The sequence below is a fragment of the Pieris rapae genome, chromosome 21, assembly GCF_905147795.1.
Source record: "Pieris rapae chromosome 21, ilPieRapa1.1, whole genome shotgun sequence".
Taxonomy (NCBI): domain Eukaryota; kingdom Metazoa; phylum Arthropoda; class Insecta; order Lepidoptera; family Pieridae; genus Pieris; species Pieris rapae.
Genome location: NC_059529.1, coordinates 89,667 through 103,636, shown reverse-complemented (window position 1 = coordinate 103,636; position 13,970 = coordinate 89,667). Strand labels below are relative to the sequence as shown.

General features: G+C 43.9%; 1 protein-coding gene across 1 annotated transcript; it reads left to right on the top strand.

Annotated features, from left to right (window-relative positions):
• The first annotated feature begins 2,993 nt into the window (after window positions 1–2,993).
• LOC110999132 (microsomal triglyceride transfer protein large subunit) lies at window positions 2,994–12,851 on the top strand. The gene is made up of 6 exons (XM_022268052.2): window positions 2,994–3,765; window positions 4,265–4,363; window positions 4,436–4,720; window positions 10,602–10,913; window positions 11,009–11,506; window positions 11,838–12,851. The coding sequence occupies exons 1-6, from the start codon at window positions 3,346–3,348 to the stop codon at window positions 12,765–12,767; spliced, it is 2,544 nt and encodes an 847-aa protein (XP_022123744.2). The 5' UTR covers window positions 2,994–3,345; the 3' UTR covers window positions 12,768–12,851.
• The last annotated feature ends 1,119 nt before the right edge of the window (window positions 12,852–13,970 follow it).

Genomic DNA, 13,970 nt, shown 5'->3' with positions numbered 1-13,970 from the left:
AATTAACTATCTAACATAATATGATATTTTGCTGAACTGGCAAATACGTGAACAATAAGTGGATTGTTATTGTTTACGATATTAGTATCGTTTTTTCACTTTATAAAATGATTTATGTATATTAATATGTTTAATAATAACTTTCACTCAATATTAAATGTAATGTTTCGTCAATGTATGTTATTCATAAATGGAACTGAACATACGAAAGTCTCGGCTTTGTATCCTTAAAGGAATTTTAAGTATAATTTTATATATGATGCTTTTCTTTCTTTTCCTCTGATTACTCATATTCGACTCATAGGATTGCATAACCGAATAAGTTTGTGGTATATTACTTTTACGATATTCTGTTATAGTGCGGAACGATAACGTTGCGCAATCTTCCCTTTTTACGAAAGATATCGCCTTTCATTCTGACATTTCTTTTTGAACTTCCTGTAAATTCCGTAACTCCTTTTTTTCTTCGAAATTTCTGCTTTTTCACGAAAGCTCGTTGCTTATATATCTTGCCTTTATTGATAGGCAAAACATAAAATTTGCGTGCAATCTTTTCTAATCCATGCGAAAGCTTGTATTGATTGCATGATATTGTTTCTTACATCTATGTCGGATGCTAGTGCTAATTGCAAATCAGGGATGTTATGGAGCTCCTTAACCGAAACAATCGGATATCCGAAATAAATATATATCTGTATCCGTTTCACAACTTCCGGATATTTTCGGACAAGGGCGAAGTCTAAAATCTAGATAAAACTACATGTTTCTTCGATTTTTGAAGCTTGGAATAAATTATCCATTGTTTGTTGAAATGCTCATTGATCATTCGCAGTAAAATTATGCTTGAAATAAATGAGATAATTCTCATAATTATAGTGCTCAAAACAAATGGAAAGGACTTACTGCGATATACTGTATGTTGAGTGACGAGAGCTTAAAATTTCCATTTTTATTTTCATGTTATATTTTATAAATTAAACAAATTTATGAATTGTTGTTGTTAAAAACCTTCTTAAGATTTATAATTGAAAATTATCTTATATTCAAAAGAAATGTATGAATAATAATTATTATCAATTGTAAACTAGAATTAAAACTGCAATTTGAATGTTTATGTATATCAGTATCTGCGCCCCAACAGGTGACAAAATATGTGTTACGCTCGGTTTAAAAAGTAGTAGGTATATAAGATTTTGTTTATTAGTACGAAAATTTTAATATGGTTCATACTATCTATAAATCTTTCAAATCCATATCTATACGACCAAAATCATTCCCACTACAGGCTACCAACTAGAAAACCAAATCCATGTCGTATTTGGCCGCATCAATTCTATTGGCTTAGTCGTTGTTGTGACTGTTAACCTTATTAAATTTTAAATATATGTTAAAAAGTTATATATATATACAATGATTGCTCTGTGGTAGTAATTCCAATTGCCAACGTGCAGAAAAGCCACAGTGCCCGTTGTCAGAGAAAATTAACTTTGAACCGACTACACCCAATGTTGGCAACTTTTCCCACAAATTTAAGGACAATCAAGATGTCGTGGGAGATGATTAGCGGGCAATTTTATTTAGGAAGACTTATATTGATTTATGATTAAAACCCATCCAAAAAACTAAGCCAAATATAAACTCTAAACGTAGCATAATAAGTAAGCTATCAAAAAGCTATAAAACTCCAAGATCTAAATTTTTGTACAAAACGATCAATGACAAAACGGCATGCAAGTAGTTTAAAATACTTGATAGAATCAGGCTAATGAAAGAAGATAACGAAATTTTTTTAGTATGGTATCCCTAAAAGTTTGATATATTTTGTGGATGAAACTTACTTGATACTTAAAATTATTTTATTATTTTTTACATTGATAGTAGCTGTATTTCTATTAAATTAAATACTATACGTATTTAATCTTTTACTATTAATACTTAAAATGACTAGCAATGCATGGAAAACTAAAACTATATTTATTATAAAACACAACTTAATTATTCGAAATAATCAAAACCAGAATCCAAAAAATCAATACGCATAGATTTATCAGAGTCATTGCTGTTATCACTGTATCTCACATTGATTATGAAACTTTCTAAATGTCCTCTGTAGTACTGTCCGTTTCATAATATTTATTTTTTACATGTCCAACATGATCAAACATTTTCAAATGACTCTTTAATCACTTGTTTTAACTGCTCTGTGGTCAATTTAAAATTTTTATTTGCTACTCTGCATTTTGCCAGACTCCATACTAGCTCAATCATCAATGGCATTTAGATCGCAATGGTATGGGGCAGTCTCAATACCTCATGACCATTGTGCTTTAAAATTTCATCGGCTTCATATGTTTAATCTGGTTTATACCGTTTTACTACACATAGCAGTTCTGCTTTCGTATGGTACTCTTCATAGCCATTAGCCAATAATATTCGGCGAAGAGTTTCCCCACATCCAGTAAATCCTATGCTTTTTCTTTATTCCAGCTAAAGTGTTCTGAATGTTGGGACTTGTTTTCTAACAATATAAAATTAATGTTGCGAATAGCATCCATGTCAGAATTGTCCAAATGAGACACTGTTGGTTTATGAGGTCGTTTTTTCCGGGTGTTCTCCAGAAACCTTGATTTCTTGCCCCTTACTTTTTTATTGTGTATTGAAATTACACTTACACCTGGAAAAAACAATGACCAAATTTTTTTTTTTTCAAATTTAATTGAAGAGTATTGAAAATATATAATGTAAATAAAAATGAGTAATTGTATGAAGTATCAAGACAATAAATCATACTAACATAAGAAATTCAATACCACACGTAAAAAAAAATGTTTTTGGTGGAATTCAGTTTCTTTTTATTGAAATTTGGATATCATGCAGAACAATATCTCTCAAACTTCACTTTTAATAGTTTTACTCTTATTTAAACACGTAAATGAATAAAAAAAAAACAAAATAATCAAAAAGAATGTTTAACAACAGCCACATTGAGAAATTGACAGTGACATTTTGTGTTCCATCCGAAAGTTTTTAAATTATTCAATAATCAATTATCTTCTTTCACTAGCCAGACTCTAGTCTCTATCATGTGTAATCTAAATTTACCTCTCAAACCGAGTGTACAACTACAACCTTTAGGGAATTTTAATCAAGTATTAACAGTTGGTTTATGGGGGAAAATTATTTAGGAGTTGGCATCACTAACTAAACCGTCTGTACTCTGTCCTGTAGCCGGTATCGGCGCATGATTTGTTTTGAGAAATGAGTTATAACTTAATCGAAACGTATAATTTCTTTCAGCTTCTTGTCAGTATGCATTAGTATTGAGGGCGCTGCATTGATGTTAAAATGGTTAGGCCAACAACGTATATAGTGTTTGCGATTGTAGTATGCGGCGTCTCGGGATTGAAGCCGCTGAACTTTGCCGGGCGCGAGATCTACGAAGTAGAGACAACTGTTCAGCTGCAGGAAGTGACACAACGCGAGCGTGAAGTGGGTTACAAGGTGAAGGCGGTTTTGAGCGTAGAAGAAACATGGCACGCAGATGACGAGCGGCTGTTGCGCTTCGAGTTGGCGGAGCCACGACTGCTAATTCGCGGTGCGAATGCCCGTGAAGACTTTCTGCCACACGGTTCTGTCTGGGACTCCTATCCTCACACCGAGTTTTATGCGCATTTTAAAGGTGGATTAGTGCTGAATGTTTACCTGGATGCCAACGAACTGTTTGATGTCCTCAACTACAAGCGTTCCCTTATTAGCCAATTTCAGGTAAACAACATTTCTTCTGATAACATAATATCATATACTTTCTGGTAAATTTTTCTAAGAAGTTTTATAAACAATGGAATTCAAACGAATGCCCTATATATTATATTCAGTGTTTGATGGTCAGGTAAAACCTATATACCGAAGCTTCGTTTTAGATACTTTTATACTTTTTTTCTGTTCCATTATTACTAATAATTTTTCATTAAAGAATTTTCTTAATTCATTTTTATTAGATTAGGATGTTCTCTTAACGCAACTGGTTCAATATAAAAAATCTGAAGTAATAATCTTTCCTTAGCGGTAACCTTCTTCCAAATGAGCAATAATTTTGGCTTTCAGTTAGACCTTTTTAAGATTACTCTGTCTCATTTAGTGTTCTATTCAGAATCCTGATGACTTTATCTTAGATAGCTTATATACCAGCTAAATTTTCCTGGGCCAAGTTACTATGCGAGCTAACTGGCTATACAAGGGGGCTCACAAATAATGTCTTCTACAGCTTCAGACCTCCACGGGCGCAGGCATAGAGACGGATGCGTCAGGAGTCTGTCGAGTGACCTACGAGACTCTGGATGAGAATACCGTTCGAAAGATAAAGGTGAGAGAAGCTCCTCTCCTATTGCATACAGGGAGGGTGCCGAGCGGGCGCTGATCGGATTTATTTTTGCAGAGCGAGTGTGAAGGCGAGTGGGGCGAGTCGAGGCGTGTAGCTCGCTACACCCTGAAGAATGGGCGACTCGTAGGCGTGCATGCAGAGGAGGTACACGAGGCGCGGCTGGCGGCCGGAGGAGGGCTCAAGGCGCGCGCTTGGCTGCGGCTCTCGCATCGGGCCACCGCGGAGGCCGCGCCACTCGCCGTCGATCGAGCCGAGGCACTCGCGGCCGTGCCCTCGCGCCTCGCCCCCGCCCCCCTGCGGGCCCCCGCGCTCGTCCCCGAAGACTCGGTCGCTTCCTCGGTGAGTGACAGGATACGCCACGTCGCGATACGCCGAGGTCGAAAGGTCGCATGTCGACAGATAAGAACTGCGCCGCGTTATCGTTCTTTGTCTCGTTTTACGGAAGATTTATTTATTTATATGACAGACGTTTACAATGAAATCAAAAATCATTTATTCATAACATAATGTACACTGTAAATGATTCTAATTTTACAGTTACTGCCAGTTCTCAAATCAAGGGCGTAGGACGGAAGAGAAGAACTGGCAATAAACTCTCTTTTTAATCGCCAAGTTTTTTTTACGCAACGTTTGTAAGGAGCTGCATCCATTACACCTTGTTCCATATGACATCTTGAGTAATCAAGAATAATAAAATGTTCGGGCTGCTGCCGAACACTTTAATGATAATTAAATAAAAGATTGAATTAATGAGTGATCGCGGTGATGGTTGATGACACACTGATGTATAAAGAAAAGCGTCGCTCGCAGGCGGCGAACTATATGTACTTATGCTAATTACAGTGTTCGGTTACTTTCCGAACATGCTCCCGGGCGGGAGAGAAAAAAACACAAAATGCTAAAAATCATACATATGAGAGAAAAAAAAATTACTGATAAAGAAAAAAATTAATGCTTATGCTACATAACACTATCTTCGATTATCGAATGCCTTTCGCGCACTAACACTTTCACTTTCACTGTGAACCACTGATTTTATTTCACTGTTATCACTGCGTTGCACGCCCGGTGAGAGCACCAGACGCCGCTGACGCCGGCACCTCCTCCAGGCGACGACGAGCGCTGCACACGCGCAAACGCCGACCAGGCTGTAGCTGATGGAGTATTGATGTATGTCGTGGCTCGATAGCTCAGGCATTTCATCTATGTTGCTCTTCATGCTTATTATTTGGGATTCTAAGCCCTCTATAGAGCTGTTCAGTTTATCGATATCTGTATCGTCTTCTTTGAAGTAAGGCATTGTTATATTGATAATGTGGTTGATGTCTGTAACATCTGGTGTAAGGATGTTCGGTGCCGTTTGTATAGTATCAAATTGTTGCCTTAACGAGAGAGTTTAACCTACTACTTATAATGTTATACTGCCTTTCCATCGATGCTTCTGTTCTTTTTAGCAAGTTAAATTCTGACTCTACTATAGAAGTTTGATTACGCCATAGATTTACCAAGTGTTGTTGATTATTTCTAATTAGTTCAATGTCCTCAGAGTATTTATCTGCAAAATGCTGATCTAGCACACCAAACAATGTGTTCGCAAGGTAACCTACACCGTTGATAAGACCGCGACGCTGTCTGGAGTGCTCGGTAAAATGCTGTGTTAATAAAAGTTGATTGTTGTATTGTAACTCTGAGTAGTCGTGATTCATTTGTAGTAAAATCATATGGCATTGTTGATTATGCTCTATGTTAGTACATAGTTTGTCCAAGTGATTTGATAATTTTTTGTATGCTTGTTCATCTTGCCAGTACGGGGCCATGTCGTGGTACACAACTAAGGTCCATTTGTCTCTAATAAGTTTCATCTTTGTTATGGGGTCGAAATACAACGATTGGCTGGCGCTCATCTCTGTAATATTATACTCCGATCTAGAAGTAGGCATAATGCTCATGAATGAAAGAAGCCCTATCGCCATTGATATAAAGTCGAATTTCTTCTTAACTTGACTGCTTGGTCGTGTCTTCTTTCCGGCTAATGATTGACCTTTACATGATTCATTCGTTTGCTTGCTTGATGCTTTTTCAGATGAGTCACAGTACCCAATGAGCTCGATGACGCCTTTCTCACCGCTTCCGATCCACCTAGGAACTGTGCATTGGTTGATATTTTCCAGGTCTGTTCTGATTCTTATCCACTCTGTTACACATTCGGCTGATACTTCGTCTTCCCATTCTTTGACTTCCATCCAAACTTTTTGGAAAAGTAGCTTAAGCTTAGTAACGACTGGCGCTAGCCAGCCCAACGGATCAAACACCTTTGATATTTCTGATAGTAACTTCCGCTTTGTTAATTTTGATGTTGTTTCCTTGGACAGTCTGCACTCGAAAGTAAATGCATCGTTAGCCGGAGACCACCCTAGTCCAAGGGTTTTGATTGTGTTTTCTGATTTGAAATTGAATATTTGCTTTGTCTGCTCTGTGTTCAGATTTTCTAGAATGTCTGCTGCATTAGATGTCCACTTTCTCAGCAAGAATCCGCCTGATTTTAATAACTGATCCAGCTGTATTACAATCTGTTTTGCTTCTTCTATAGAATGTGCTCCGCTTACCAGGTCATCCATATAGAATTGATTTTCCAGAATTTTCGCTGCTTTAGGAAAACCTTCGCGTTCATCGGCTGCTAACTGCTTAAGGGTCATCATAGCTAGAAACGGGGCTGCCCTGGTCCCGTAACTTACGGTCGTAAGGTGATAAGATCTGATAGGTTCCTCTAGTGAATTCCTCCATACAATTTTTTGAAGATTTTGATCGGTTTTATCTACCAAAATTTTCCGAAACATTTTTTCTATGTCGGCGATGAAGCCGACTTTATATTGCCTCCATGATAAAATTAGTGATTGCAAGTCTTTTTGTAAATTCGGACCTTTGTACATTAAATCATTAAGACTGAACCCAGACGATGTCTTTGCTGACCCACTGTAAACAACGCGTAGGAATTTGCCCGCATCGGCACGCTGCACGCCGTGGTGCGGGAGATAACATTCCGGGGAAGCCCTTTCATTATCTATACAGAGTGTCATATGACCTAAGTCTAAATACTCCTGCATGAATTGTTTGTAACTTGTTGCCAAATTAGGATCCTTAGCTAGTTTCTTTTCGATGTTTCGATATTGTGCTATTGCTATATGTTTAGACTCTCCTAATTTCTCTTCAAAATTATCTGTCATTGGTAACCTGACCTGGTACCGTCCGTCTTCGAGTCTTTTTGTTGTTTGCTTGTAAAAGTCAATACAATATTGATCATCTGTGGACATTGAAGACTCCTCCGTTATACCCTCGATCTCCCAAAATTGTTTCAGGTCTTCGAAGTTGCTGAGTACAACGTTGCAGTGAAATGATTGGGGCATGTTTCCGCAGAGAATCCAGCCAAGGCGCGTCTGTTGTGCTATAGGTTGTGATTGATTTTCGCCCTTGACTATTCCGCTTAAGATTATAGATGCGTAGACATCCGCTCCGAATAGTAGATCGATTGGTCTGCTTATATTATAATTAGGGTCCGCTAATTTTATGTTATCTTAATATGGTAGAAACGGTCTATCGAAGCTGTGAGTCGGCAAGCTTTTGATTAAGTTGTTGATAATTAAAACTTCGGTTTCGAATGAGTAATCATCGTCTACAGACGTGCACTTAATAGTGAGCATGCCTTTGCAATTGTTTTGCTTTTGACCGACTCCAAAGATAGAGCCGTTGCATTTTTGCCGTTGTAAACCTAATGATTGAGCCGCCTTTTCTGAAATTAATGATATCTGGGATCCTTGGTCAATCAAGACCCTCATTGTTTGCTGTGAACCATCGATTGCCGTGATTTTGACTTCTGCGGTTGCTAAGAGTACTTCGGTTGCCTTTCCCACGGGTGAATGGGGCTTAGTTGCCGCGTTGCTATTTTGTTGAGCGTGAGACTTCGAAGTACTTGCGGTTGATATGGTTGATTTTTGCTTGCTAAAGGCGTCATGTAACAGGCTGTTATGATTTTCATTACAAGTACGACATCGTTTTATTGAATAACATTTATTATTTTTATGAGAATACAAACAGTTTGCGCAAAGTTGCAACTTTTGCACGGTTTTTAGTTTCAATTCGCATGGCAGTTGCAAGAAATTATTGCATTGGAATATTCCGTGTTCCTGGGAACATAATGGACATTTGATACCTGTAGATACGTGAAGCGCTTTCATGATGGGACGCGGTGGGAAAACTTTGTTTCTTGACTGATGTTCAAAATGCTGTTTTCGATTTTGATAATAAGTTTGTTGGGCCCCTTGATTTGTTTTTTGAGTCGAAAAGTCTTGTTTTCTGCGAGACGATTCTAGGGTAGTGAATTTCAATTCTAAGAAGTTGGTAAACTCTCGTAAAATAGGTAATTCACGGGGACTTTTGACTGATTCTATGTAATCTGCATGGGTCTCTGTGTCGAGTTTTTGTGATAAAATATGAACTATGACGGGGTCCCATGTGCTTATGTTGACACCTAGGTTCTTTATAGCATTAAGTACCTCGACTACTGTGTCGTGCATCCTTTTGATCTGAATCAATGACTGCTGCTGCATGGTTGGGAGACTGAACAGGATATTCATGTGTGATGTGAATATTAATCTTTGATTATTATACCTGTTATTTAGGATTTCCCAACATATAGTGTAATTTTCGGAACTGATTTGTAGGTGACGAATTAAATTTTCGGCTTCACCTTGTACCTTGCTTTTCAAAAACTGCATTTTTTGTGCGTTAGATAAGGACGGGTTGCGGTCGATTGCTTCTAGGAAAAGGTCCTTGAATGAGGTCCAGTGCTGATAGTTACCCGTAAAAACGGGAATATCCATTTTGGGCGTAGAATACTCGCGATGTGCAACGGACCATAATTTGCTGTTGATTGATTTGATGTGCTCGTTGTATATTCGTTCATTCTTAGAAAATACGTTTTGATATACCTCATCTTCACCTTCTTGGTACATGTCGATCTCCCAGTGAAGAGAGTCGATAGCTGACCAGCGCTGCTGTAATGATTTTAGGGTGTATTCAAACTCCCACTTTTCGGACATGCAACTTAAATCTATGTTACTTATTGTCCTCTCAAATGCCTTAAAATTCGAGATCTGCTTTCTGAGAAGCTCCCGAAGTTTCTCGTCCGTATCGAGAGCCTCGTATGTTGTTTTTTGATTTTGAATAAGATTATCGAGATCCATGCTGAATTAAAAAGTAATATGGAAAGATCTCACTTGATATGCTGCTACTGTAGTGCTGTTGCTCGAACCCGCGCGGTGCTGTCGATGCTGTACGCTGCTGCGTAGCAAGCCTGCCTGGCTCGCCCACAGAAAGTGATGCTGTTGTATGAGTAGCCTGCCTGGCCACCTCACGAATGCTGATGCTGCTATGCTATGCAACTGATGTATGCTGTGATATATGCTGTGTGGGAGCTGGTACAGCTCACCGCACTTGATGATTTAATGCAATGGTGCTAGCACTTCGTACACACGAAACTTTCACGAAAACTCGCGTTTCAGGTCCCGCCTGTACGTAAGCTCGAAGGACCAAAAATGTTCGGGCTGCTGCCGAACACTTTAATGATAATTAAATAAAAGATTGAATTAATGAGTGATCGCGGTGATGGTTGATGACACACTGATGTATAAAGAAAAGCGTCGCTCGCAGGCGGCGAACTATATGTACTTATGCTAATTACAGTGTTCGGTTACTTTCCGAACATAAAAAATAATTAAAAACAAATATTTGTTCTCTATCAGCAGGAGGCATGGTAAAATAGGAGCACGCACTTCCATACCAATTCGACTTAGGGTCCTTCAAGAAAAGAGCGTACCAATTCTTAAAAGGCCGGCAACGCATTCGCGAGCCCTCTGGCATTGAGAGTGTCCATGGGCGGCGGTATCACTTAACATCAGGTGAGCCTCCTGCCCGTTTGCCCCCTGTTCTATATAAAAAAAAATACTCGTGGGAACAACACGCAAATACGTAGTATAAACAACTAATATCACCGCATACACGAATTCAAGTACGACCAGTCACCACAAGTAGCACCCGTTCTCGAGTATGGCGCATGGCCAGCCATCGGCCCCCTCGCCATATTTTAGGGAGAGAGACAACCCGACGCATGGACGCCGCGACAAACAATTTTTCGAATAATAATTAGAATAATGTCTCTCTGCAGCAGTCGGAGGATTCGCAGTCGACGGATTGGGAGCCGGACGAGGCCGAGCGAGGCGGAGACGCGGGGCAGGCGTGGCGGGCGATGCGCGCCCGAGAGGCGCTCTGCGGCGAGACGCGGGCCCGCCTCGGCGCTCTGCTGGAGCGCGTGGAGCGGGGGCGTCTACCGGCCGCTCTGCGGGTGCTCGGCTCGTGCGGTTCGAAGGCGACGCACGCCGTCGCGGCCGACCTGCTGCGGCTCCGCGAGCCTTCGTCGCCGCTCGCCTCGCTGGCGCCGCACTACTTCGCCGCCCTGGCGCTCGCCCCGAACCCTCACGTCAGTTCTCTCGACCCTTTCATCATTTCTGTCTACTCTGTTTTCTTGTTTATTCGTATTTTGAGTAAAGGTATAATGGATCGTCCGTCTCGCAGGAGAGCGTCGTCGAGAGTCTCCTCGCCTCGAGTTCTTGGCCTCGTGAGGAGGCCGAGGCCCGCGACGCCGACGTGGCCGCCGCCGCGCTCGCCGCTCTCGGCGCGGTCTCTCGGACGCTCCGGCGGCGCGAACCCGAGTCGCGACTCGCGGCCGCCGTCGCGGCGAGCCTCATCTCCGCCCTCGCCGAGTGCCGAGACGAGCGATGCCGCGTCGCCTATCTGCGCGCCCTGGCCAACTGCGCGCCCGGCGGCGCCTCCGACGCGCTCCTGTCGCGGGCGGAGCGGGGCTCCGACGCCGAGGCGCTGGCGGCGCTCGACGCCTTGGACGCGTTGAGCGCCGACGGCCCGCTCTCGGTTCGTACGTCGCGCCGCCTGCAGGCGCTGATCGTGTCGGGGAGGCCCCTGGTGGTGAGGGCCTCCGCGCTGGACGTGGTGCTGCGGGCCGCCGCCGATGCGCCTTTCACTCTGCTGTCGCTCGTCACCACGCTCACGCACCAGGTCACTGAACGTTTTCGCCTCGGGACTCGCTTTGACAGCATACAACACACATGTCACATTGTCATTAACGATACACCATTGTTCACACAAAACAGAAATACATAAATAAGTTACAAATTAAACATAAAATAAACTCATCAGAGAATTTTATAAATCCGGACAACGACACATTTGCCTGCAGCTATGATTGAGTAAAGAGAAATAAGAATTAGGATGTTAACAGTAGTTTTAAATTTAGGAATCGCAATCAGACTCTTCCACCTCGGGGGTTCCACTTGAGAGAGACGATCCCTTTCGCGTTTTATCCACCAGCGACGTTTCTCGGTTTCAGGCGGAGGGTGAGCTGGTGCGCGTGCTGTGGCAGCGGCTGGTGGCGCTCGGCGAGAGCACCGCTCTCTTCCGCGCGGCGCTGCCCCCCACTCTGAGAACGCGCGCGCTCTTCGCTCCCGCCACGTCCGTCGCCCTGCGGCGGCGTCTGTCGCCGCCGACCGCCGCGCCCGCCGCGGCGGTCGGTCTGGACTCGCTGCAGATCGCCCGCGGCGGCGCGCTGCGGCGAGGCGTCGTCCGGCTGCGGGGCCCCGACGGCGACGCGCTCGTCGTCGACCTCGTCGCGACCGGCCTCGAGGAGCTCGCGGGCGGCGGCGGCGACGACGAGCCGACGGCGGCGTCGCTGGCTCTGTCGGCGGGCGGCGCGCGTCTGCCGCCCGTCTCGCTGTTCGACGGCCGCGCCGAGCTGGCGGCGCACGTGTGGGCGGGCACGGCGAGCGCCCCGACGCCGGCCCTCCGCGCGATTTTGCCGCTGGCTTCGCAGACGCGAGCGCTGCGCCTCCTCGACGGCGTCGCCCTCCGTGGCCGCCTGGAGGCGCTCTCGGCGGTCGCTCTCGACGCGCACGCCCAGGTGTCGGTGTGGTCGCGCAGCGCGCGCGGCGGCGTGGAGGCCCGCGGAGGGGTGGCGGCGCTCGCCTCGCTGAGGGCGGAGGCGGCGTGGGGCGAGCTCGACGCCGTCGCCGAGCTCGAGCTCGAGCCGCGGCTGCGCATCGCCGCCGACCTGGACTTCTACGACGGGGTGGCTCTCTGCGTGCGCGTGCGCGTGCCGGCCGCTCCGCAGACGCTGCGCGTGACGCTGCAGTCTCGCCTGGGGGCGTCGGGGCGGCGCGTGCGGCGCGTCAGCGAGCGGCGCTGGGCCGCCGAGGGCCGCACTCTGTCGCTGGGCCCGGAGCTGGACGCCGCCTGCCGCTCGCTCGGCTCGGCCGAGGACTAGACTTTCGACTCTGTGATCTTTGTTTTACGTGCATTTGTATTGTTATATTGTTAATAAGAGAAATAAATTTATATCACTTTTGAAGTCGGAGCTTTTTCTTTTCTTTTCTTTTCAGTGAAGAATTCTTCCTTTTCCCTCTTGAGATATTTTAAAGATTAACATAAAGAATAAAAAGTTCATATAGGTTAACAGGTACATTTATGAACGTCAAATTTTTCCTAGATCGTTTATGGCTATTTATTTTACGAATCCTAAAGTTCCTTGTTTTTTTTTTTGCACCTAATAGGCCTACCTCCCCCGGCTACTTTATCGCCGGGGCCGTTGGCTAAGCTAAACTTCCTTCTTTTCTCGCATCCGTCCTCTTAATAATTGACAACACAATAGTAAATTTTATTAGGTTTTGTACAGATCACAGTTTCAATTACAACTTTTAAAAGTATTTCTTTACAATATTCCAACTTATCTAATTTTCTTTTCATTTCTATCCTGAGACTTGGCCCGCGAGGCGGGCAGCCTTCACTTATCCGTGAGTATCCTTATGATACCCATTAGCAAGTAGGCGCCGGCCGCCTCGCGGTCCCCGACCCGCCCTTACTTCCATTGAACTTGGCGGTTCTCTTAATTATTTTTGTGCAAAATTCCTCCAGTTGCGATCTGTAACAGGCTAGCATGTCGGGCAGTCCTTCAAGACTGACCACCATGCCTGTCATCTGTTCCAGGTCGCATCTGGAGGAGGCAAAAATGGGGCACTCTGTAAGTAAGTGCGGGATGGTTTGTTCCACCCCGCTGTCGCACTCGCATTCAGGTATTTCTTTTAGTTTGAAACGGCACAGGTACCCGGCAAAAGGCCCGTGGCCTGTGAGGACCTGTGCCATTTCAGGGCTAAATCTCGCTTCTCTCAGTTGTTTATAAGCGCTTGCAACATTTTTTAGAAAAATCTTTGTTATTCCGCCCGTAGTCCCTTCTCTATATCGTTTGTCCCATTCTTCGATCGTTTTCCGTCTTACTTCTTTCCTTATGAACGATAGCGGGTACTCTACGTGGACTGCTTTGACCTTAGAGGTCTCCGCACCGCCCGCTACCGTCGCCTCCCTTACTGCACCAACGAGGCCGCAAGCTCTGCTTGATACACGGTGCAGTAAGGGGCCATCTTTATCTTCTTCCATTTTCGTTCTCTACCTCCCTCCCATTTAGTCGAAGCCG

What these genes read in the sequence shown, in the direction of transcription:
- LOC110999132 (XM_022268052.2), top strand. Translation starts at nt 3,346, where the DNA reads ATGGTTAGGCCAACAACGTATATAGTGTTTGCGATTGTAGTATGCGGC. An exon ending in ATACCGTTCGAAAGATAAAG is followed by an intron (nt 4,364 to 4,435) that starts GTGAGAGAAGCT and finishes TTATTTTTGCAG; the next exon opens with AGCGAGTGTGAAGGCGAGTG. An exon ending in AAGACTCGGTCGCTTCCTCG is followed by an intron (nt 4,721 to 10,601) that starts GTGAGTGACAGG and finishes GTCTCTCTGCAG; the next exon opens with CAGTCGGAGGATTCGCAGTC.